The sequence below is a fragment of the Morone saxatilis genome, unplaced genomic scaffold (genome assembly GCF_004916995.1).
Source record: "Morone saxatilis isolate NCDOM2014 unplaced genomic scaffold, NCSU_SB_2.0 Contig19, whole genome shotgun sequence".
In the NCBI taxonomy this organism is placed as follows: Eukaryota; Metazoa; Chordata; class Actinopteri; family Moronidae; genus Morone; species Morone saxatilis.
Genome location: NW_023339751.1, coordinates 7,277,111 through 7,302,215, shown reverse-complemented (window position 1 = coordinate 7,302,215; position 25,105 = coordinate 7,277,111). Strand labels below are relative to the sequence as shown.

The window sequence follows — 25,105 nt, the reverse complement described above, 5'->3', positions numbered from 1 at the left end:
CATACAGCACACCGACACAGTTAGCCACTAGCTGGTGAACATAAGGGAACATTTAGCAGCTAAAGAGACAGATATTTCTCTCAGAGATAAAAGAGAGTGAATATTGGAGTTACGTTCACCAGGTAAGCAGATATCCGACTCCAAATGAATGCTAATATTGCTCCTTAACTGCTTGACGTGTAACAAAGCAACTGTTTGCTTTTCCAAATTAACTCAAAAGGTGATCATATGTCAGTATTGTGTTCACAAAGATTTCTGTGGCCTGCAGGTTTAACGGCACTCACTGAAATTTTTCATATAAACAATGGATCCGATAGCTACATGTCATGTTAAAGTTGTCTTGTTGTGATGAACCCACAGATAATTATCACCCTTCTCTGCAGCGTGAGTTTGTTTTTGGCTGTTTATCTGTCAGCTCATTGTTTGGATTTTACAGCCCACAACTTCATTGTTTTGGTTGACCCACACTGGTCTCATCTGTGTCGTTTCCAGCAGCAGTAGACGCCTTTTTTTAGTGAAAAAGCTGAAAAGCCGACTGTATGCCACTTTTCCAGGACCAAACAGAACAGACAGTCAAAGTTAGCAGCTTGCTGGTGAACATAGTGGAACATTTAGCAGCTAAAGAGCCAGATATTTCCCTCTGAAGACCAAAATAGAACTAATAGGAGAATATAGCCAAATATGACTAAATGAATGCTAATGTTGCTCCGTGTCAGCTGGCTGTGTAAATAAGCCACTATTCACTAACACATTTGAAACATCCACTTCATCAGTGATGGGTTTACAGCTTTTCTGCTGCCCCCAAGTGTCAGAAAATCTGTTAATATTACAATAACACCAGAGACATTATGAAAAGACATCATATTTGAAATGACAGGCCAATGAGGACACAATGGTGAGTGCAGGAACTGAGCAATCGGCGCACAGTTAAAGTAACAAAACAATAAGAGGAAAAGCACATAAGGAACATAACTGTAAAAGATCAGCAAGTTCAGAGGCAGCAGCACTCATTCTCACTAAGAGGTCCTTGACAATGTCCTTGAAGGACTGGCAACAGTAGTCTGAACTGAGGAGCTGCTCCTTGGGGGATTATCAGGATGCAAAGGGTGGTTGTTAGATGAGTGTTCATAGCAGATAAATCAGGTATGAAAGGAACTCGTCAAAACTAATTACTTCTGTTAACTGTGAATCCATGGGATTCGTTTATAGATCATTTTAACAGACAGAATGAAGCTTCATATTTGACTTCTCCAAAAAGGTTTCTAGCAAAAACAATTGCACTCTTTCCTACTCCTACACAGCTTGTCATTCTAGGCTTCTCAACATCTGCTAACCTATTCTGAACTGAGCAGCTGCTATAGTTTGACCTGTAGTCAATCGGGCAGGGAGTTACACACTAAAAACTTCAGTAATTGTCTCACTTCTACACTTTTTTCAAGGACAAGCTGAGATAAGTTCTTTGAGTGCATGTCTGCCATATGCTGTAGACATTACTGTAAATACAATTCAATTTCAAGTTGTCTCATACACACATAACCCTAACCTTTGACAGGCTGAATCCATTCATCACTTAACTAAAAAGCTTTTTCCATTTAAACTAAGATTCGCTGGCGTTTAGCCCTTGAATAAAATGGGCTAAACCTGCAAGTCATCCAAACACCCATTGTCCTAAAAAGGAGTGCTGTGTGCCCGTTTCCCTGACAAGTTAATAAAGACTTCCCATGACCAGACTCAAGCTATATGCTTTTGAGGGAATGGTTTGGCTGAGAGAGGAGCTCTTGTGTGTTTCAGCCAAGCATGAGGCGTTTAAACTGAGGATCAGAGCCTTTTGCAGCCTGACGTCATCCACCCCGCACCCACCGTGGTGGAACTGCTCTGTGAGCATAAAGGGGCAGCTTGGTGAGTTGCCATCTTGTTGATCAGATTAATATGTGAGAATCAGAGCTTGCAACACTAGCTTGAGTATAGCTCAACTATGGTTCAGGGTCAAATCTGTAAAATATGTTCAACTAAGTCAGATTAATTCATACAGTAGCAGTGTTTATGTTCCTAAAAACATGCAAGCATAAAGTATGGATGTGCAGGAAAGAGTCATACAGCCAGCAGAGAGGGGAATGAATGGGAAAAATAGAAGTAAGGTGGGAGTTTTGCTCTGCTGTACCAAATAAATGGGTCCTGAGTGTGAACATAAACAGTGAGATAGCATATTGGCAGAGACCTTGTTCCACAGAAAGGGGGTGTTATGGGTGAAGGTTTGATTCCCAGTTGTTTTCTTTCAAAACATGCAGAGTGGCAAGCTGTCCTCCATCCTACGAGTTAACTATATGAATATGCATACAGAGAGGAAGAGTTTGTATCAAGTGTGTCATAAAATATCGCAACTGCTGTAACATGCAGATTTTCGTCCTATCGTTGAGAATTTACAGTTTCCAAAGTATGGTGGGAACTGCTGGGAAATGCTTGTTTCCCGCTGAGTTAGCTGGCATCTCCACAGTATGACTGGAACCAATAATAAGTAATTTTGTCCATGGGATGATGAGTGGGTTCAGACCATTTTTAAGTGACCTTGCAGGAAATGTACCTTTTTTTATTTCCTCTCTAAGGATACTGTAAAATAAATCCTTCATCAGATTTGAAAATTTCAGACTTTGGCACCCCCCAGTGGTAGTATCACAACAGACAGACTTACACGTCCCTAATCTGATGAATGGGGCTGAAAAAATCACATAAACTGCACAAATTTTTCTGAATGACTGGATTATCAGACCAAATCAGTGATATATCCAGCAACATGGAAGCTGTAACCTGTTTACGCACAATTATCAGAGAAATATTGTATATTTGTTGTGTTATTTCTGTAAAGTGACTAACAACAATCTCTAAAGCTGCATCTATCTAATTTTTATGGCCATTTTTTATGTTGCCATGTCTCTGATTGGTCAATTGTTCCCCCAGGCAGTGGAAAATCAATGTGTCCAACACCAGACCTATTTGAATCTGAACAACTTCGTGGTCATTCAGAGGTCTGAAACCACGCAAAACCAATAAAAACTTCATGTCATGACAATCATTTTAAATATGGTATAATCACAAGTAACTGTTATTTTGAGGCCACATGTGGTAATTACGTGATAACATTTAAGTTAGCCTCAGTTGCCTTAAAGATCCACTGTAGGATTTAGTTGCATCTAGCAGTGTAGTTGTAGATGGCAACTATCCCTCGCTTCACCCTCCCCTTCCAAGAACAAAGGAGAAACTTGAAAATGAAGAAAATGTGAGAAAACGCTAACACCCTTATTTAGAGCCAGTTTTTGGTTTGTCAGGGTCTACTGTGGAAACTTGTGGTGGATCTCAGGTCATTATACGCTAATGAAAACATAGTTATGCATATTATATTCCATTTCTGACAATAAATCTTAAATGTTACACACTGAATCTCTAAAGACGTCATCAGTATAGACCTTATAAAGAGTAAATAAAATGGGACCCAAAGCAGGAAACAATAAGCATGTTTTTGTGTGTTTATGTCTTGTTTTGTGTTGATAAAACCATGAAAATGTTTATCTGTTACATGCTAAAACCTAACGTAAGTGAGCACAAATAGAAAAGATTCATAAAGTAAGCAAACTAATTTTAACCAACATAAGCTACTGGTCATACCAGACCAAGTAAGGCTGTAGCAGCGAAACCCATAAAATGAGCAAGCTTGTGTTTTACTGCTCAGGAGTTCAACTTTTCATTCATTAGAGTAGGAATGTTTTATTTTATTTTTTTTACTATTGCTTTAAACTGATATAAACTGGTAACAGATATAAACATACTGTCTCATATGTCAACTTTCATTGTAATGGTCTTTAAATAACAAATCCCAGAACTGTTCTATCTGTTCTGAGATCAGGGACCCACCCTGCGGTCTCTGTGTTTGAATGAGGATTAACACAGAGGAAGCCTTTCACTAGAGAATGACCTGTCACAAGCTTCACCAGCATGTAAGAAACAGTTGTTGGGTTCCTTTCCATAAAATTATAGGCACCAGGCAGTTAACACTAGCTGGTGTCCCTCTCAGCTGGGACTCAGGAACTCCTCTGGTCCACAAATACAGGATCAGGAGGGAGTAGGTGACTGGGCCAGGGGCGTGGACTCGGGTGGGGCAATTGGCAGCATTGATCAGGGGATAATAAAAGCTTAGTCCAAGTGTTCCTGAACAACCTCCGGCACTCCTAATATGAGCTTGCTGTGAGTCTTGGGTGCTGTCCAGTTAGTTTGCAGTCTGTTCTGTGTTTTGAAGAAGAAAGTGATCCTGTACGTGCACAATAATACATGCTCTGTTAAAAAGATGCAGAAATCCCTCTACAGCACTCTAGTTGCATGGAAAAATGATGCCTATTTACTTGTACATAAAAGTCTCTCTCTAAGCATGAGATTGCAAAAAAAGCACGGCATTTCATTTCAAGTCATTATGTCTCTCTTATGTTCTCCCTTGGCTTGTGAAAATGTGAGATAAGCCGTGGGAGTTTGGGGCTAGAGACCCAAGCAGTTAACTCCCAGGGGGTCAGTTCACTCAGAGGCCAGCGGACAGGGGCCATTTCAAGCTTTTTGCTTTAATGACTACCGAGGCTGAGGGCTTAGTTTACCACCACTTGTCCAGCACTGACTACAACATTGTGTCATGTTACCTCCCAGCTAAGCTGACATGCTACTAGAACAACACCGTCTCTATAAGTCTAATGAGGCATGAATTGCAGTCAAGTGATGGATGTGGTCAACCTCTTGCCTCTGAAATACTCAACCAGTTCGACTCTGTAATGGGCAATTAATGTTGCCAATTTCAATTAGAGCTGAAAGGAGTAGTTGATTAATTGATTAGTTCATTGACAGAAAATCATTATGCTACTGTTTTGATACCTGGTTAGGTGTTCATTGTTAAGGCTAGGTATGTCAGCTAAACCAAATAAATCAGCATGTTAGTATTGCAGACTCTTATTTAAGCAAAAATCCAAAATAATTCTATAATTCCACCTTTTAAATGTGAATATTTTCTGTTATTCTTATTTAACAGTGAATTTAATATGTTTGGGTTTTGGACTGTTGGTCAGACAAAGCAAGTTATGTGACGTTGTCAGCTTGGGCTTTGGCAAATAGTTATAAATAAAAGGATTAGTCAAGAGAATGAGTTAATAATTAAATAAAATATGAATTTCAGCCCTATTTTCAACCAAGCAACAATCACTAAAAACTGATGTTATCAGCAAGGCCGTGTCTTTATCTATGTGCAGCACCATTTCCCAACTGAACCCTTTTCTGTTTTTGTCGATTCATGTCCTGCACTAACGTTCACTCTTTCCTGCTATAACTCTCTCACTGTTGATGAGTTGGATGGGTTCCCTACTGGTGATGCCTAATATGTTCAAAGCCCAGACTGGCTGTGCGCCTGCCTGAGGGAAGAGGATGGGTGGGTGGAAAATGTTGCGATAATGGACAAAAGAGAGAAAGTGCAAAAGAACGAGTGGCCTAAGTGACCACCGGAAAACACAAGGAAGCCCTTTGTGTTTACGTTGTGGGTTTGGCTCCATGTTGGTAGACATCAGTTGGGCAAAGGGATACAGGTTGCCTATGGAACTTGTGTGCACAGCCTTCAAAGACCTGAGTGTAATTGTAAAGGACAGAATAGATGAAAAAGACACAGCCGTATCTACTTTTCCCATGTACGTCTCTCAGCGCTGTCATCTAATGAAGATTTGGGATTTGATCACATTTAGCTCTATGTTTTCATTCCGTCTGCATTGTTTCCAAACCTGATGCCAAATCAAACACTTCTTTTGTGGTCTCGGATGAAGCCGCCAGAAACACAAAGATATTTCTCAGAGGCAGTGCCAGCAGGTTGAAAAAAAAAAGATCCATGTTTGCTTTGCTGAGAACTTAGTGGTGACCCTGCTTTTTATTACTTTCAGCAAAATGACAAAGAGGAGTTATTGATGAGAGAGTTTTGTCACCCATCCATTTAAACCATACAGATTGGATTGGTTCTTCACTATAATTACATCTGTGTTCAACCCTGTGGATCTTTGGCACAGTGATAACATCATATCCAGACTGTAAGATCTTCCGATAATCTGCTGTGTAATCAGTCTTTACGCCAGGCGTCAATTGGAGAAAGATGTTGAATTACCATAATTGCTTAGGCTGTTACATGACAGTTATTTCTTTGAGGTTAAAAACAGTTTGGTGTCTATGGTGGGACAAATTTTCCCCAATAGCCTTGTTGTTTGTGCTCTCTACAGAAAGATGTGAAGGACGTGTTCACAGCCATCACGTTTGAAGTGGCTTACAGCCTGGGGAAGCATGTGCTGACGGGACACCAGGAGCGAGACCTGCCCGCACTCACTCCAGTGTTACGATGGAGGAAAGGAAGCAAGATCGCAGTGAGGAATGAGGTAAATACTCTGAGAAATGCTTTGTGATGAATTGACGGTGTTTAAATATATGATAAAAGTTATATGGTAACAAACAAGTGTGTAGAGAAGTGTGAAAATTCAAAATTTACCCTGATTGATACATTTTTATTTTGATAAAATCTGATACAGTAGCTATGTGGAGAATTGTTGTCAGGATTAAATAGAATCAAACCGTTGTGAGACATGAATATTAACATCTTTTTGCCATTTCCAGTGTATATTGTAAAAAATCATTGGACATTATTATTTCTGTGGTTGGAACTCAGTATATGATCCATGATAAAAGCTGTTATCACTGGGTATGAGACACTGTAGCCCTAAAATTAAGTAGATAATTTATTGTTCTGAGCATTAAAATGAGCACCAGATATGATTTGTGGCACAAGACCGTGATTATTTTCAAATTTAAGCCTGGTTCAATCTCATTTTTGATTTATATTTATAAACTATATTGAAACTTTTGAAAAATGTTGGAAATTACATGACAGTTATTTTTTAACTGATTCAGTTTCTGATGTAGTTTATCTCCTTAATTGATTATAAAGAACAAAGTCATGACTTCGCTCAGACCACAGATGGAATGAAGGAAATAGCGCAAATTGAGGTTATAATGATTTGGTGTTGGTTACCAGCTTATTATTGTCTGTGTTAGCTTTTCTTGAATGGAATCCAAAAAGACTGATTCATTTATTTGCTTTGCAACCACCTCTAACCTGCCCCACATGTGTTTCCTCACTGTCTGCACTTCTTGAAAAACTGAGGGATTTGCGTCTTTCACCACCTACAGAATCCATTTATCTGAAACTCATCGTTACATTGAACTTAACCGCTTGACTTAGATTTCCTTTCATGATTTAGCCTTAAACAAATACTCTCCTCTGACTGATTAAAAGAGAGATCAGATAGAGTAAAGATTGTGGCCTTCCTGAATAAAAATCCTACTGGATGGCTCCAACAACAACACAATACTGCCCCCTAGTCTGAACATGGAGTCGGTGTGTTCCCTGCATGGACAGCATGAGGTCATATGAACTGTGTACTTTACTGTTTCCTCTTCAGACTTGGTTTGAGAAGAATTGCCTGTCAGACGACTGTGCTGCAGACCTGAGGCTTCATGGGAAACTGCTGCTCTCCGGGTAAACACCTTCCACTTCACAGTTTAGATTCATTCTGTCTTTGCCTTTTCTTCAGCGCTGAGGAAGCAAGCTGACGTCATAGGCCATGTGGGTGTGGGTAGTGGAAGCATGACGCATGCTTGGAGAATATCCATATGTTTTTCCATACTTTGGGAGTTCCCTCTCTTTTTATTGTGTATCTTTTGCTTTCTGTACATTTACTGAGAGTATGCGTCTGTCTCTGTAAACAGGAGTCATCTTTTACATATATTCTTTGTTTTACTCCAAAAAACAAGCCAGTGCTCTATTTTAAGGACACTCATCTTTGTTTACTTTCATTTTAAAGTAAAAAAAATTCAAAATAAAACAAACTTAGATTCCCTGCTCATATAAATGACTGCTCCTCCTGTGACATCCCAATGTTTATTTATTCTCTGAAATCCATTGTTTACTTCATGTTCCCCATCAGGCTGTACAGCAAACCACATTTGGCCCTCGGAGGAGTGAAGAACGTCTCTTTGAACCTGACCATCTCCAATGCTGGGGATGACGCCTACGACACCAACATCTACTTCAACTTCTCCAGAGAAGTTTTCTACATCAACTTCTGGCAGAAGGTCTGTCCCTCTTGAAGTATCTGCTGTTTATTTACTCAAGTGAACGTTTATTTCTGAAATGCATTCGGCTGTTTAGTTAAAAAGACGTCGGTAAAGCACACACGGATCACTGACATGATACAGAGGGTCAAACTTTACACATACGTATCAGCTTAATATTAGTTTTCACTGAGATGTACCTTTTCTACAAGACTGTTTATTTTAAAAGAATGATTAAATGTCAGGAGTGCAGTCTAAACAGTGAAGCATACAGAAAGACAGACCTGCGAGAGGCCAAGTTAAATCGTTGTCTGTGCTGTGTAGGCAGGCCTGCAGTTGAAAGGATGAGGAGCAGGAGAGCCCCAGCAGCAGCTGTCCCATCTCACGGGCAGCTCCTCTGGCTGACCTGTCATACGCTTCTCTGCCTCATTCAATGCAGACTCGCCATGTCAACAACATATGAGCTATGTGCACGAGAACATATCAGAAGGCACATACTTCATATTCCCACAAGCTTGACTTATGTACCGTTCAAATCGCTCAAATACTCATGTCAAAAAAATTCCCTCATACCTGATTAAATAGGGCCATATTTAATCGGGTAAATACAGCAAAGTATATTTAGGATTATGACGGTCCTTCATGGAGATATTGATCAGGCGCTGCACTCCTTGACCTCCAAAAGCAAATGATTTCAGCAATCTGTCACTGTTAAAGAAATATCTACCCACCGCCATCCCACATTAAACCTGAGAGACTCTTCTCGGGACCACGCTGTATGTGGATGGATTTCACAGTGGCCACCTCTGCCTCGGATCACGTCTGTTCGCTCACTTTCTGCAAAGATGCCAGCAGCTCGGCTCACAGCAGAGTACAGACGCCACGTCAGACGGAGCGCTGTGATACGAGCCTGCCCAGGTTCACAGCAGATTTTTGGTTGCTTGAGGGGACAGCATCCATCATGAAGGTTTTTCTCCACATAATGGACCTCGTGTTTATCCTCCAGCTGGGTTCTGCACCCCTGTGATGGATAGGGATAATCTCTGTAAAGCGCACAACGTATGACATGATTTAAAACCCCCAACAAAGCTAAAATTTAATTTAAATGGAATACATGCTGCAGGCAAATATTAGAAAAGCAGTGTTTCAGTTTGAGTTTCATAGCTAATCTAATGAACAAATTATGTATCAGGTTACCAAGAGCCGCAGAGCCTCATTTTGTTCAGGAACCTGATTAGTCAGAGTGGCCTGCCGCACAAAGGGAACAGGAAGTGAACAGTGTCAAGATGACAAAGGCTACTGAGCAGATTTACTGCCATATGCTCTTTGAGACATTTCTAATTACTACCGGAGAAGTCAGAGGCGATGATGTGACCCTTTTTTTTCCAAAGTTAAGGCCAGCTCCCAATCCTCCCCTGAGGCTTTTTTTTTCCAGTGAGCAAAGCATGAACTTGTACTCCCCTCATATTCAGTGTGAGTGGGGTGTGTTATCTCTCTGTTGTTCTTGAAACACAAGCTGTCAGAAAACTGTGGAGGTGAATTGGTTTCAGGAGCACTGCCTTCACTCCCGAGGGACTCAAGAGACTTCTGCACCGGCTTCTGTGTTTTTCCTTTTTATCTCTCTTTTTTTTTCTTAAAGGGCAGAGCTGTTGCAGCCGTTTTGTGCCATTGTATTTCTACTTCTCAATCTACTCTACTACATTTATCTGAAAGCTATAGTCACTAGTTACTTTAAATAACCTAATTCATGTTCAATATAATGTCAAAGCTCATAAAAAACAAATTGTAATTAATTTTTGATTTTCTTTATGATTAAGATTTACTCCGAATTATTAACGCAACTCAGTAATGTTTGTATTCTCACAATGAGATTCCACAGTTGTTGGTATATTAATATATAAACTATTCTCAAAGGGGGCGTTAATAATAATAATAATAATAAGTACTTTTACTTCTTATACTTAAAGTACATTTTGCTAATAATACTGCTGCACTTTTGCTTTAAATGCAGGGTGTTTACTTGTAATGGAGTATTAATATGGGGTCGTATTAGGATCTGAATACCACCACTGATTTCTGGTGATTTAACAGTTGAAATAAGCATTGTGGTAAAAAGCCCAAAAGTTGGGAATGCAACTGAGAAATGTGTGAAAGTGTGAATTTCAGTGAACCTTACGAATATACGAATCACTGATTTTCTTGGCTGTGAAGGGTAGCTGTGCACATGCCTTGACAGCCAAAGGTAGATCTTAATCTTCATACCCGTGTAGCAAGTATAAAGTAGGCGATGACGCTAGTTTGGAAAAGTTAGACCAGAGTAAAGCCAAATGTACAAATACCCAAGTGGTTGCAGACGTAAAGAGACGTGCTGGACATGCAGAAAATGAGTCTCCTGTGTGTTGTCATCCACACAACGTACTACTCCAGTAGATGCTTCATCTGACACTAAAGCAGGGTAAACAGTCCTGGGGATATTTAATGGGCCTGCCATTTGTAAAAATCCTAGTGTGTATTTGTCCCTGACAGAGAAAGACAAGAGAAAGAAAGTGAAGAAGTGCTGAACAAACAGACCTCTGTCGCTCTTCTCCCCATGGAGGCACAACTTGCCATATGTCTGAGTGCTCTGCTCTCTCTCAAGGGCTGCCAGGTGGATGATAGGTAAACAGGCTGACTTCCCCAATCCTGCCCAGCCCCATGGGAGAGGCGGTGTTTGCACAGCAGCACGGAGGAATACAGGAAATAGAGGAAATTCCATCATTGCCAGTTGCACTGGGGTCCCCCCTCCCCCTTGTAATAGTCTCCATGCAAAGGGCAACGCTGCTTATTTAAGCTGACTTAATGAAGATGGAGGGCATGGCCACACCCTGGACACTGGGAATCTGCTGAATAAGGGGAATGGGAGTGTGTATGATACCGTGGATGGATGTGTACCTTTAAATATGTCAGTGGAGGCAACCTTCAACACCTCTTTTCTTTATCACTTTTTGAAATGTGTTATAAATACAGGCCCAAAGTGGACAGCGGCCCATGCATTCAGACGTTTTGTATGACTTACCTTAAGCTCCCTGCTGAATGTTCCAGGAGCACTAGTCTATCTCTTTTTTTTTATCATTGAAGTATCTCTGGCCTCTTTCATGCTTTCCAGCACACAAGCTCAGCCGACAGCCTTGCAGTGAACTCTCGCTAAAAGAATTCTTACACTCGTAGGGTCAAGGCTTGAGTGTTTACACAGCGCAGCCGGTGAAGCTCCATATTGTTTAGACAAGCTTCCAAACACACAGCCTGGAGGTTGTCCAATTACCCACCCGCCAAGATGTGTGTGTGCCATCACAGCTTTGTACATTCTTCGTTTAACCTAATTTAGAACTTCAATAAGATATGACAACCTATTCTTTTCCATATAGAAGTCTGTTTCTAACAAAAAGCTTTGATCTTACTGTAAATGTTGGCAGGTGTATGTCTGTGGGTTTTTAAAGCTGCAGCAGAGATAGTGTTGCTTTTTGCCATGCATAGGTATTAAATTATCCTTAATATTTGTATTTATTTTACCCTCCGAAGCCATTGCTGATGCTTTTTGCCTGTTAACTTATTAAAACTGATTGTCACAGTCTGCTTCTTGTCTACTGCGTCTTCCTCTTTGTGTCTCCATGAGTGACTCCATGAGTGTCACCCACTCTGTCTCCAGCCTGTCTGTCTTTTATCGCCTCCCCTTACTCTCTGTATATCTGTCTTTTTGCAGGAAGAGAAGGGTATTTCCTGCGGACTTGTTGATTTGGACTTCCTCAAGTGCAGCGTGGGATTTCCCTTCATGAGAGCACAGACTAAGGTAGCTCAGACCAAGATAGAACTAGTTGCACATTGTCAAAATTGCATTCAATATAACCTACATACCATTTTTAGAGAGAGTGTGCACACTGTGTTTTTACATGGAAAAAACAGCAGTCATACTCAAATATCATATGAAAACAATTGATGACACCCTGGTTTCATTTGTCCTTTTCTCTCCAGTATCATTTCGCTGTTATTTTTGACACGAGTCAGCTCTCTGGGGAAAATGACACATTGCAGTTCTTAGTTAAGGCAAAAAGGTAAGCATTAAAAGTCTCACATTTTAGTGCATATCTAACAATATTTATTTATTTTTTGTAATTCCTGTGAATTATAATGCTGTTGTATCCTCTTAAATCTCCCCAAAATTATGCCCTATAGAGTAAACACTTTTTTCATGTGTTTGTAGAATTTAATCTTGAATTGGTTTACAAACTGACAGAATAACTTTATTGTTCCTTTTTGCTGTAGTGCTAATCCTGAGCACAAACTCTCCGACAACAGTTTGGATGTGTCCATCCCTCTGGTTCATGAGACGGACACGACTATTACTGGGTAAGAACAAGACAAACATGAACACCCATAACAGTGTAGTTATTTTTATGCAAACATAAATCTGGCTTGAGTTTTTTGTGCCTCAAATGGCGAACGGGTTGCTCATCTGTTGGCTCTTGGGAGGAGAGGGAGAGCCTTTGTCAGTATGGGGTATGTCAACTTGAAAAGCCTTATCTCTGAATGCTTTATCATAGCTATGCTTCACAGAGAAGGGAAGGAGATGTAAAACAGCCCAAATCCACCAGAGCTCTGACATCTGATAAGGCTGCTGTTTGTGCTGTCTTTAATGTGAAGGGAGGCTTTAGAGTAAAGCTGGATACATCTGACTCATATCTCAACTGCTAAAGAAAACTCTGCTGTCCAGCTAATAACATGACTGATGCCAGAGATTTTATGAAGGTCTTTTAAAATAGTTTTCTTTCTAAATGTTGACCGTCTTCTATCTCTTTTTTTGATCATTGTGCCTGCAGTGTGGTGACACCGAGCTCCTTCGTGTATGGAAACTCCATTGATGCCTCACGTTTCGTCCAGTTGGAAGACATGGAGTGCAACTTTCAGCCTCTCAATCTCACTTTCCAGGTACTTCCAGCACAGAACATATAGGATTTTCAGTATTTTTTTACATGTTTTTCTATATATTCACTTCTCCTTTCCTTGTCTCCATCTTTCCCTGTCTCTGTGTGATGTGGTTCCAGGCCATAAACAAGGGGCCCAGCAGGCTTCCTGGCTCCACTGTGGACATCAGGATACCCAACCGGCTGGCTGGCAGCGGAGCTGACATGTTCCACATCATTGAAACACAGGTGGATGCCAACAGCAGTCTATCTACATTATTTATCTAGACCAAATCATTATTTATTAGTTTATTCACCTGCAGGAAGCCACATTTTTAGCTCATTTGTCCAGCCTATGACTATGTTTTGCTTCTCTTCATGGCACAGCTGCGTGTATCCACCTAAGAGGACAGTTTTATGTACAGAAAGCTGCTAATCCATGGCCCTTTTGTCATGGCATGGGCAATTTGCTTAGTGTGAGGCACCACAGGGCCAGTGGAAATCCAAGGGAAAGTGTTGACGTTGCTACTGAAGCTAGTCAACCATTTTGTTTCACAACATTTTGCATTTAGATAAAGAAACACAATACTCCCACTGGGTTTAAATGTTTTCTTAACCCTTGCATTGCTCCTTTCATATATATAGGTAGATTGTGGGGGGGCTCAAGCTGTTAATTGTATTTACTGTGAATGGGCAGACGGGGTTGACTCTATCCCACCCTCCTTGAGCCCATCTGGAATCACTTTCAGGGGATCAGACAGCTTGCACGAAACAGGAATAGGACACCTGCAGAGCTGGCTACTGCCCCGTACCATCCCAGCCTGGAACCACACATCATAAACGCTGTTAACACTGCGTCTAGCCTGTGGCACACTGGACAGTTGCACACTTATATTTTATAGCCAGATATTCTTACATTTTATACAGACCTCCATTAGTTCAGACATGACATACAGGTTCCTTACTGGTGCTCCATATGTTTTAGTTTTTTCTGCACAAAATCCCTCCAACCTTCATCATTTACTGTGAAAATTCTGCTCTTATGAGAGATTTCCCCATGTTAAAGTTAGTGCAGCCTATGAATCTTCACACCAGCAATGGCAGAAAAACACTCAGGACATGAGAAAACGCGGCAATAAAGCTCAGACATACTGGGTGGCAACAGAACAGACAATGAGGAAGGCCAAAGGAGATTTCCACCTCCAGAGCTTCAGGTCGGGCTGAGGAGAGGGGAAAGGGGAAGTGTTCCCTGGGGGGTGGGCAGTAAACCAGACAGCTCTAAATCACTCCATATGGGAAATCTGTCTGGGAGGGGTACCAGCTTCTTGTTGGGAGAACTTCCTGTGAGACCTGGAGACTCATAACAATAGTGGGATTGGGCCAGTTTAGGTGACAAAAGTGCTTGTGTCTACATTTTTGCTGTCAAACTCAAATCCAAATTTAGCTTTGCAGCACAAACATGATAAAACTCCTGATTCATGCCACACATTTTAACTCAACTCTGTTATATTTCTGTCTTAATTTATGTTCATTCGATACCTAAAATCTTAATCAACGTAACACACCACTGTCATTTCAGGTGGCCGATGGCCGAGGGAACTGCACCCCTCACAGGAACCCGACACCGTGCACCATCCCCCAGGACAGAGAAAGCATCTTCCACTCCATATTTGCTTTCTTCACCAAATCAGGACGCAAAGTCTTGGTAAATATGCAGCCCTTAAGAAGCACTTTGACCTTTCAGAGGTCACTGAAAGTCACCCCCTGTGAGGATTCTTGTTGTTTGTTTTTTGTTTAGCCAGTGTAACATCTGTTTATCACACTTCTCTCCCCCACGCACTTTCTTTCGCCCATTCCCTACTCTCTGTTTTCTTCCTCTCTTTCTCTGTCTTTTTTAAAAGGACTGTGACCGGCCTGGGAGAGCGTGTATGACGATTTCCTGCAGTCTGGGTCCACAACTCAAAGAAGAAGCTTTGAGCATAGATATAAAACTTCTACTCAACACTGAAATTCTTAAAAGGGTAAGACAAATGTCACAAGCTTGATGAATTCAGTTGCAGGTTATTGTGATGCTAACAGTAACAGTTATCCGCCGTCTCTCAACCCACAGGATAGTTCCTCTGTGATCCAGTTTGTGACGAGGGGCAGTGTGCAAGTAAATGACAGGGCAGTGGAGGTGCCAATGGGCCTGCCAGAGGACATTTCTGTGAGTACATTATGAACTGTTAATTCACCATCTACTCACATTTGTTTAAATACTTTAGCTACCTTTGACAAAATGCAAAAAAGGTAATTACACAAAACAACCACATTGAACATAACAGTCAAGGGATGTCTAGCATCTTCAGAGCGAACTTAACTTGGTACTGGTTCACTGTCAGCGCTCTCACCAACCTTGTGTCCAGCCACAGCTTTATGATTAACCCACTGTACACTGCTGTGCACGACCAGTACCAAATAGCAGGTAGTGGGACATTAAGCTCTGTACGACCCTGATATACCAATGATGTGACCCTTTTAACTTTGGGCAGATGCTAATCGAGGCTTGAATCCAAGCATTCTGGTTGAAGGACAGGGGTACCCACTATATGGCTCTGCAAAAATCTATCAATAAGCCCATGTATTTTTATCTTTATATGCACAGTCCATCACACTGTGGTTAGACAATCCTTGAGTGACTGATGTGAGCCAAGGGAACAGCTGGGGAGTATGGGTATACTGTATGGTGGCACTTCTATCAGCCTCTTTTCGGGGTCCTCAGCTGTGCTCAAGGACAGACCCTCCCCCCTACTGTTGTTCACTGAGTGATTGAATGGCCCAGCGGATCAGATGTGATGATTATATTGAGCACCCAGCATGCTCGCTGTGGGATCTCTCAAGTGATTAGGGTGCTGACCGGGCTGCAGCACTGCTGACCCTGAGCTTCAGACGTGCTCGGAAAATTTAGACCTGCCATGAATATGTCCATACCATGCCACTCTTTCAGCACTTAGTGAGTGTGCTCATTCCAGCCACTATTGGCCCCCTAGCTTTTAGTAAACACAGTTACCTTTTCCCTCAGGGTCTCTGCTGGCTAAAGTACACAATGCAAAGTATAATTTGTGGTCCCTGGTTGTATCGTTCGCAGCAGGCCTAGCTCAGTTTTATCCCCTGTGACATGTAAACAAACTGATGTAAATCTATAGGATTCTGTTGCAAGTACGCAAGTCAAACTTTGCATCGCAGAGCTGAGTTGAATGAACTTCGCATTCAATCACACATTCCCAGAATTAACTGATTGCACCAGTTAAATTGGGGAAGTCAATGTCAGAGAGCAACGACCAGCAGAGCTTTTATCTTTTCTGTACACGCAAGCGCCTTGGCATGCATGACAACAGTTAGATTCCAGAGCTCTGTGTATGGGGGAGGTGCTAATGTGGGAAACTATTCAACAAAGAGATTAATTTTCACTTGTCCATTCGGTTGTGTCTTGGCTCACAGTTGGCGTCTCATGCAATGTTTGTGTTCAAAGCCTATGCAGCATTGAAGCAGTGAAGTTCCTCACTCAACTCTGAATTGTCCCACCATTGTTTGCAACAACACATTATGCAGGATTATCTGACATTTGGGAGTTACACATTTATTTATACAGTTATTTGCCTTTGTTTAAGATCATTAGTAAATAAAATCAACTATTTCATGATCCTAGAATGTGTTGTTTTCCATTTAAGGCCTGAATGCTGACATTAAAGCAGGCTTAGCTGTGGTGCAATGTAATGCAATATTTCACTATTTTTCACTTTCAAGTCAAACTATTAATTCAGTTCAAATCAATTTGAGCTATTTTAAATTGTTATTTTATTGAAAATGACTCATGTCCAAAGTATCAAATAGCTTCAAAAGAACTGTTTCTAAGTGCAACAGCAGATGGATACAAAAACAATCAAATAATAATCAAAGCACAGGTGCTAGAAAGTGATTTAAAATAATTGTGTTGGCCTAATTACAATAAGTATTTGTCAACAAATACTACTGCCCTCCATTGTAGTTAAACATTACAGTGTGCAGTGGGTTAAGTGAACTAACTTTGCTCTCAGTGACAGATTATCCAGTAGGTCAGTGTTCACTCATGTCATGGGAAACAGGCTATGGTTCTTATTTATTGTGGAACCAGGCTATATTTTAAGAGTTGCCAAGCCTCCCAGAATGAACTCTCAGAATTAGCGTCATAGTTTAAAGGCATGAGGCTTCAAACTGAAAAAGGGAGTGGACGATATATTATTTTAAATTGCACTGACCTAATAAGATGGATACTTGTTGGCATTAAAGTTCACGACTAGTTTTATCTTATTCATACTAATCATAAAAACATAAAAGACAACATCTTGTTAGACAGTTGTAGGCAATGATGAAGATGATGAGTCCACAGCCATGCTAGCAGCTTTGTGAAGCTTTACTGAGGCACAGCAGTGCTTTGAGTTAAAGCTAACATCAGCATGCTAACATGCTCACAATGAAGATGCTGATGTATAGCAGTTATGATGTTTACCATGTTCACCATCTGCGTGTTTGCATGCTAAGATTTGCTAAGTTGCACTAAACACAAACTACTGGTAAGGCTGAATGTCATTAATTGTACAGGTTGTCACCAAAGACTATGGATGTCTGTACAAAATTGAATTGCAATCCATCCATTGGTTGTTGAAATATTTCAGTCTGGACAAAGTGGTGGACCGACCGATCAACTGACACTAAAAATATCACTTATTGTGTCAAATACAATTTGTATTTGTGCTGCTGGCTGAAGAGTATGGACATTCCCTGGAATTCAATAAAAAAAAGTGTTTCAATGGATACTGCTTGAAACATGATAGTGTGCAGAATTCATGATTTTGATTCCATTAGTCTTACTGCATGTAGTCCAATGCCCTCTTGAATAAAAATCAAGACTTCTGACAACAGCTAAAGCAGACTGAAATAAGATGTATCTCAGTTGTTATTGTTGCACTACATTGCATCATTAGCTACACATGACTTCATGAGTACTCTTGTGTGTCCCTGCCTGTGTGTATATGTTGTATTTGAGCATGACTCACTAACTGACTGAGGTGTTGGTGTGTTTCAGCTGGTGTTCGAGGCTCTCCACAGTCAGGAGCCGAGGGGTTACGTAGTCGGCTGGATCATTGCCATCAGTCTGCTGGTGGGAATCCTCATCTTTCTGCTGTTAGCTGTGCTACTCTGGAAGGTAAACACATGAACAAAGTTTGTGATTATTTGTTTTTTAGCTTAGAGCATTAGTTACAAAACTTTTCTGGCAATGTTTGGCTGAGGCTGCATCAGTAAATAAGAGGGAGTTGTCACAAACTTGTCACAGCCAGAAGCCCTGCGTCTAACTCTGGTTAGACGACAGCACAGTATCCAGTTGTGCGGAGACAGCTGGAGGTAGGGGAATAGGTGGGGGTGAGAGCTTGCTCTGGGCCTTAAACAACCATGAAAAAGACAAATCACAGACCGGACAATAATTCACACCATACCACTCACATGAAAGAAGAATCTAAAAGGGAAATGGCAATTACATTGATGTCCAGAGGCCCTGTTAGCACAAAAGTCCTTTTCTTTTTCACGGCTTCATTTTCTACCGGGAATACCACAACTAAACCTTGGAATGTTGGTCCTGGGATACATTTGCCTACCCCCCTCCTTCAATCCACGGGTCCTAGGATCTTGCCAAAATAAACCCCACTTACAAGAGCAGCACATGTCCTGTATTGCTCTTTTCAGGAAATGCCTGAGGAGAGTACAGGTCTGTATCAATAAACTTCAGTAGTCAAACACAGATAAATGAATGGAGTCGTAGTGAGAGAGGCATCACGGCTTTGTTTACATACACACCAAGAATCTACTACTCTCCCCATCCTCTCATATCTCCTTTATATTACACTTGGTAAATGCATGTTATGGGTCAGTTCAATGTCAGTTAGAGTGCAAAATTAGATTCCTAAAGAAACAACACGTTTCTGCAGAGGAAATGCTTGATTTGCTTCCATCCATGTCGATGAATTTGTGTGGTTTAGCTTATTAACTTCAAATTGTGTATGTTTTACATTACTGCTGGACATGCAACAATGTTGATTTCCTTTCTCCCAGACATCGTTGTTTTCCATTTGTTTAACTGCGGGAGAAATCTTAACTTGCAGATTTTTGTAATAATGCAGCTGAAAGAAGGAAATGTTTTAAATACTGTCTTATTGGTGGTGCTTTCAATGACACTCCTGGGAGTCAGCTGCTGTATAATATCCCTTTTACAAACTCTGTAAAATCAAATCCAGAAGACAAGCAAGAAAGTTTTTTTTTCTTTCATTAAAAATGTTTCTGTTCTGCAGCTGAAACACTTATGTGTTGGAGCGCCTAGTTCCTTAATAACTGCATTATCTCACAGTGATCAGTGTGCTACTCACACGCACATCTTTCTTGTCAACTACTTCCCGAAGATTCACAACATGATAAAATGCTCCCTTGAAATGAATAAAACTCTAAATAAAAATTAATAAAACAAACATTAAAGGCAGAATTACACAGTGTTGTGAGTCTTTGGGACACAGTTACCACATGGTGACAACATAAATTTGACAAAAAATAGTAACATAAATAAATGTTCACAGTGTAACCCGACCAATACATGTTTTTTGAAGCTAATACCAACATTGATATCTAGAAGTTGAAAAATACTAATACTAACTTGTAAGTACTCTCTACAGGTATTATTTAATGACAACATTATTTTTAAATTCACCATCACCAAAATTACCATCAAAATATCTTTTTGATTTATGTACAGCAATGTCTTGTTACTTAAAGGAATAGATCAACATTTTGGGAAAGAAGCTTACTTAATTTTGAGTTACTATGCCCAGCTGAGAAATAGTACTGCACATAACTGCCCGTAATACCACAATGTGTTCCAATACTGATATCATCTATCTGTGATTATGTGATAATATCAGTCAGTGGTCTGGCTTTAAATAACAGCTCTGCATTACTACTTATTTCAAGTAAGTTTGAAAATATGACCACCTCAAGAAAAAAAAGTTTGAAAAGTGCTCAAACATGTAAAACCACATGTTTTCACTCCTATAGTTAGATCTGACCACAGATGCACCTTACTAACCACTCTAATTTTTTGTTCCTCTCGTTCTTTGACAGATGGGATTCTTCCGTCGGCGCTACAGAGAGATCATTGAGGCTGAAAAGAACAGGAATGACAGTGATGAAAGCTGGGACTGGATGGAAAAGAACCACTGAGACTTGCAGTGGGGAGGGGGGTCCCAGAGGAGCCAGTGAGATTAGGGATTGGGTCAGGAAGGATCCAATAGCATGGGGTCTCGAAGCCAAGCGCCCCAGTGGCACCAGGCCCTTCAGTCTTCCATATGTGGAAGAGAAGAATATTCTCCATATTTTTTGGAGACTTGATATTTTTTGTGGGTGGGGGTCCAGGAAACAGGCTTCTGAGGTGACAATGTGGCTTGCCAGAGGACACTTGCTGTGGAATTCAGATAATCTCAAAGGAGGTAACTCCCAGCCAGCGGAGCGGAGCTGTTGATGGAGACCCACATCCGTACGGGGATGTGGAGATGGCTTGAATACTGGTGGACAACAAAACCCTCAGGGCTGTGTTACATAGCAAATTTATTTTTATACATACACTTTAAGCCATATTGTGTAAAACTGGGCTTTGAGAAGAGTTGGGGTTTTGAAGGCCATTATAAACATACTGTATCTACAGTATGTTTTCCTAAAAGCACTGATGTTTGATAAGAATGAATGCCTTGGCTCCATAGCTTTACTTTTTATGCCAAAGATATGTCCTGTATAGTATATGATTGGAGTCGTTTGTATATTCAGTTCTTCCTAGGAGTGAAAGATTGTATCTTTTCTTTACTATTTCCGGCTTATGAATATCGGTTTTACACATCTGACTGCCCCTCCCACTCATAGATAATCAGCCAGAGCTAATTTTGTGTGTTACACCCACACACACAAAGATTAAGATGATTTGTCCTGATGTGTCATCCGCTAGTGTTGTCTCAGAGGCACTGGAGGCCCAATAAAAGCACTCTTTGTGGTCATTAGGACCATGAAAGCCGCCATTCACATTTCAAGGTTTGTGACTTTCCATAAGCTTTCCATCGTTTATGGTCGAGCTTTTAACAGAGGCGTTTGTAAGTGATAAAAGTGATTTTGTCAGATTTAAATTTCAGCCTTTACTCTCTGCAATGGTTTGAATCATTGTCTTGGAAGTGCAAGAAGAGCAAATTATCTGAAGCTGCTTTTGCAAGGAACTGTTGCTCAGGTCTGCAGCTGACTTTTCAGATGGACCCCCAAAGGTTTCTTAGTCTTACTTGATTCTGTTGTAAATTCTCATTGAAATACTGTAGGAAATGATTCACTCAGCGTCATGACAGAACAGATGATTTACTTCCAAAACCTTTCCGGTGCTTCACCGAAGCAGACTATATTTAATTTTACTATTATGTTATTAGGCATTGGGTTTTAGCGTGAAATATGAGATACTGTACATTACTCTCCATGGGCAGATGAATATCTGCGATGGGAGTCCACCTACAGTCATTTATAGGGGCCCATGGCATGAGTAATGCCCTAAAAATAGGTGGGAATGTGCTGCACTCAATCACAACACATAAACGAGCTCTTTGGGGCTCCTGGGAAAAGCTTATTTTAAGTCAACATGGAGGAATGTCAGCGCCCTGAAAATCTGCCACTAGTAAAGTTCACAACTCCTCGGTACCCCACATGTTCCTTTTAAAGCTTGGCTTGATCGTGAATGCAGAACATAGTCAATTGAATTTTATATGAAATGTTGCCAAAGAAGTTAGAATATTAACTATTTTATACATTTAAAGAGCTTTATCTCAAAATAGCAAGAAAAAATACATTTGGAAGTCATTTTTGAAGAATTTTTTAATGAATTGTCAGGTGATAGTTAATTATATTAATACTGCAGTCTCACGAATTTTGGGTAATTTTTCAGTAGACCAGAACCAGAGTTTAACGTGCAATGCCAAAGAACAAAAACTATATTTTAATATGTTTCACACTTTTCTATAAGACTTCAGTGCTATGACACTTTATGGCTCACTATGATTGCTTGGCTCTCTGTATGAATCTTTTATTGATCCGATACACTTTATTTTACCATTTAATTCCACTGGCATGACGGCATATACTGTACACATTCACGTCTTCCCTCTGCATCTGTTAAAGCGATGCTACACCTATATGCAGAGAAACTGACACTTGACATTTTTTTGATCATTTTTAACTGTGATGGTTATATTTTGTTTGTATGTTTAATGTCGCCGTTAACCACACCGTTATTTGGGGTTTTGTTCTGAGTATACTACTGTCACTGAATATCATTTCCATTATAGTGTGCTGTATGTTTGATGTTAAAAGTCATGTTCAAGCTGTATATTTATCTGTTGATAAATTGAGTGAAATTCCATGGCTCTGTAAGCTGTTTTTGTCCAGTGTGGTTATTGGTTGCTTCACTTCTTTTTAGATGGTGTGTGGTGCTCTCTGCTGGCTGTTGTGCTCTACATGTGCAGACAAAAGCTCAAGAATACTAAATGTGTACATGCCAAATGTGTTGTTGCAAGATTTTAGGATAAACAATATTTACTGGCAAAGCTTTTTGCTAAACCGACTTGACTAAACAAGTAAAGAATTAGTCAAAATAATAATTTATTGATTAATTAACCATTGAAAAAAATCTTCAGTTACAGCACATGTAACAGTATGTTGTAATGGCAATTTTTACGATTTACCCTTTCACTTGGTTATTGTTTATTCATATATGACTCTGTTAAATAGTCATATCATATCTATTATAATGCATGTAACCCTTTGTCCTGTTTCTTTATGTGCTCTGTGCAATGTTGAGACTTCACTGTGCAGCCAGGGACATGATAAGACCAATCATCATAACACCATCTGGTGACTGCCCCAGAACTCAGGAATGTGTAACTGTGTTAGAGTGATGCTAGGCGGCTGCATATATGAAAAAAAAACACCTAACCCTAAAAAAATTCTAACAAAAGGTTTCTCAGCTGTTTTTTGTAGTATTAGGTGTCCTTAATAACATACTAAAAGTTTACCAAAGTTTGACCACTAGAAAGGTGTAATTTCAAGATGTAGAACTCCTTGATTATTTGACCTAGCCAATAATCTTGGTGTGTTCTAAACTCCATGTTTTCTGGTCTATTGAATCCATTCGACTTACACTGCACAAGATTACATACTTATGGCAATACAAGATTGTGTGAGATTACGTTTAAGTTTTATCTTTGGTTTGGGGTGAACCAGAGATGTACTGATTTAGCCTATGTCATGTAACTCTACCTCAGTACGGTGTTTTGGACACATACCCTTTTTTGCTAAAACACATACTTGACATTCAATGTAAAAGTTTACTTTGCACCCAAAAGTAACTAAAATTGGTGATGTATAACTTTTGATTCATAAACAACTTCTGAATTAGGCCCGAAACGGAGCTGTGTGTGACCCTCTTTAAAATGATCACATTTCAATTTGAATAAGTATGTCATGCATCTTCTATAGATGTTTTTGAGTTATAAAGGTGCATTATACCTAAAACCCAATAAAAACTAAATTCACAATTTTCCACAAATTCAGAAGATGGGTGGAAGAGAATACTGACATTTTTGATTATTTGCTTTGCCTTCATTGAAATTTTTTTGGCAGCATAGTGTTATACCCATTTTTGGCTCAAACAAAACCCTTGCAGCCATTGCAGATGACTCCACCATCAAAGTCCAAGACCGAACCATTGAGCCTGGCTTTGCTGTCCAACGTTCCTGGATCATGGTCGAAAACTGGACAGTTTTCACTGGAAGATGTAATGAGCCATGAGCTCTGCTCATTTCCTGAGCCCTGTTCTAAGGCAAGGAAATCTTCCGTAAAGCCAACAAGCCCCAACTAGCGCAGGCAGTCACTGAGCTCTCAAGCAAGAAATCTAACAAAACTGTCCTGGATTCCATCCCACCAACTGTCCTTGACGGTGGCTTCCTGGTTCACCGCTTGGCATGGAAAAAGGGTGACAGTTACGGTGCCATTGCACAGTCATATGCAGGCTTTACCATTACGCCTTATCGGTTAAAAGCAACAGTCGTTTTTTGATGGTTATAACGAAGGTCCTTCCATCAAAGACAATATGCATCAGAGACGTGGTGAAAACACTCACCCCATCGTTAACTTCAATGCAGAGACTGAGTTTGTGGGAAGAAAGGATGATTTCCTTTCCAGATCTTGCCAGATCTTGAGATTTTTCTCAACCATAAAGAAACTCCGTTTCTCAACATCTGCCTCTGCAATGAGGAGGAATATAAGTATAAAGTTAAATTAAATTCAGATACCTCTAATTTGCATGTACAGTACTTAAGTAATGTACTAAGTTACATTCGACCACTGCAACAGAGAACATGTGTTTAAGGATGTGCTTATTAAATCACACTTAAAAATTAGAAATGTAATTGGTTACATTTGCCACTATTGGGGCTTCACCTCTGGCTTGGATAGTTGATAAAAGAACCAACAAGCTACCAGTAGCATGTCAAAAGAATTGAGTCATGCTGTATATCAAATAGTATTTGTAGGCTACTCTTTCTTCTTTAGCTGCTGTGTTTGGTTTCAGTACTTATGTGTTGTAAAGGAGGCAAATGAAAAAGGAAGAGAACACAATGAACTTGAATCAACTTTAATCTTATTGGTCTTACACAAGTCACAGTGCGACTGGAAAAATACTACTGATGAGCAAGTTAATTCATTCAGAAGTCTACAAAGAATTTTTTATGAATAAAAAGTCCGACACCACGTAAACACATAAATTGAAACAAACTGAAACATCGTTAGTTTTTTTTCTGCAATGCATAGGATATATGGTCTATTTAAGGCTCAATTTTCTGTTCATTCTTTCCTGTGTCTGA

The 25,105-nt window shown here is 40.1% G+C and overlaps 1 protein-coding gene across 1 annotated transcript in view; it reads left to right on the top strand.

The window, feature by feature from the left end:
- The window catches only part of itga9 (integrin, alpha 9), a 49,551-nt gene extending 26,935 nt beyond the window's left edge, over positions 1 to 22,616 (top strand). Inside the window, exons 16-28 of the mRNA XM_035663487.1 lie at positions 6,282 to 6,434; positions 7,515 to 7,591; positions 8,040 to 8,187; positions 11,906 to 11,992; positions 12,175 to 12,254; positions 12,466 to 12,549; positions 13,020 to 13,128; positions 13,245 to 13,352; positions 14,683 to 14,808; positions 15,005 to 15,124; positions 15,214 to 15,309; positions 18,208 to 18,327; positions 20,286 to 22,616. Coding sequence (XP_035519380.1) covers positions 6,282 to 6,434; positions 7,515 to 7,591; positions 8,040 to 8,187; positions 11,906 to 11,992; positions 12,175 to 12,254; positions 12,466 to 12,549; positions 13,020 to 13,128; positions 13,245 to 13,352; positions 14,683 to 14,808; positions 15,005 to 15,124; positions 15,214 to 15,309; positions 18,208 to 18,327; positions 20,286 to 20,384 — 1,407 coding nt within the window. The 3' untranslated portion in view covers positions 20,385 to 22,616. The remainder of the gene's footprint in view (positions 1 to 6,281; positions 6,435 to 7,514; positions 7,592 to 8,039; positions 8,188 to 11,905; positions 11,993 to 12,174; positions 12,255 to 12,465; positions 12,550 to 13,019; positions 13,129 to 13,244; positions 13,353 to 14,682; positions 14,809 to 15,004; positions 15,125 to 15,213; positions 15,310 to 18,207; positions 18,328 to 20,285) is intronic.
- Positions 22,617 to 25,105: the final 2,489 nt, after the last annotated feature.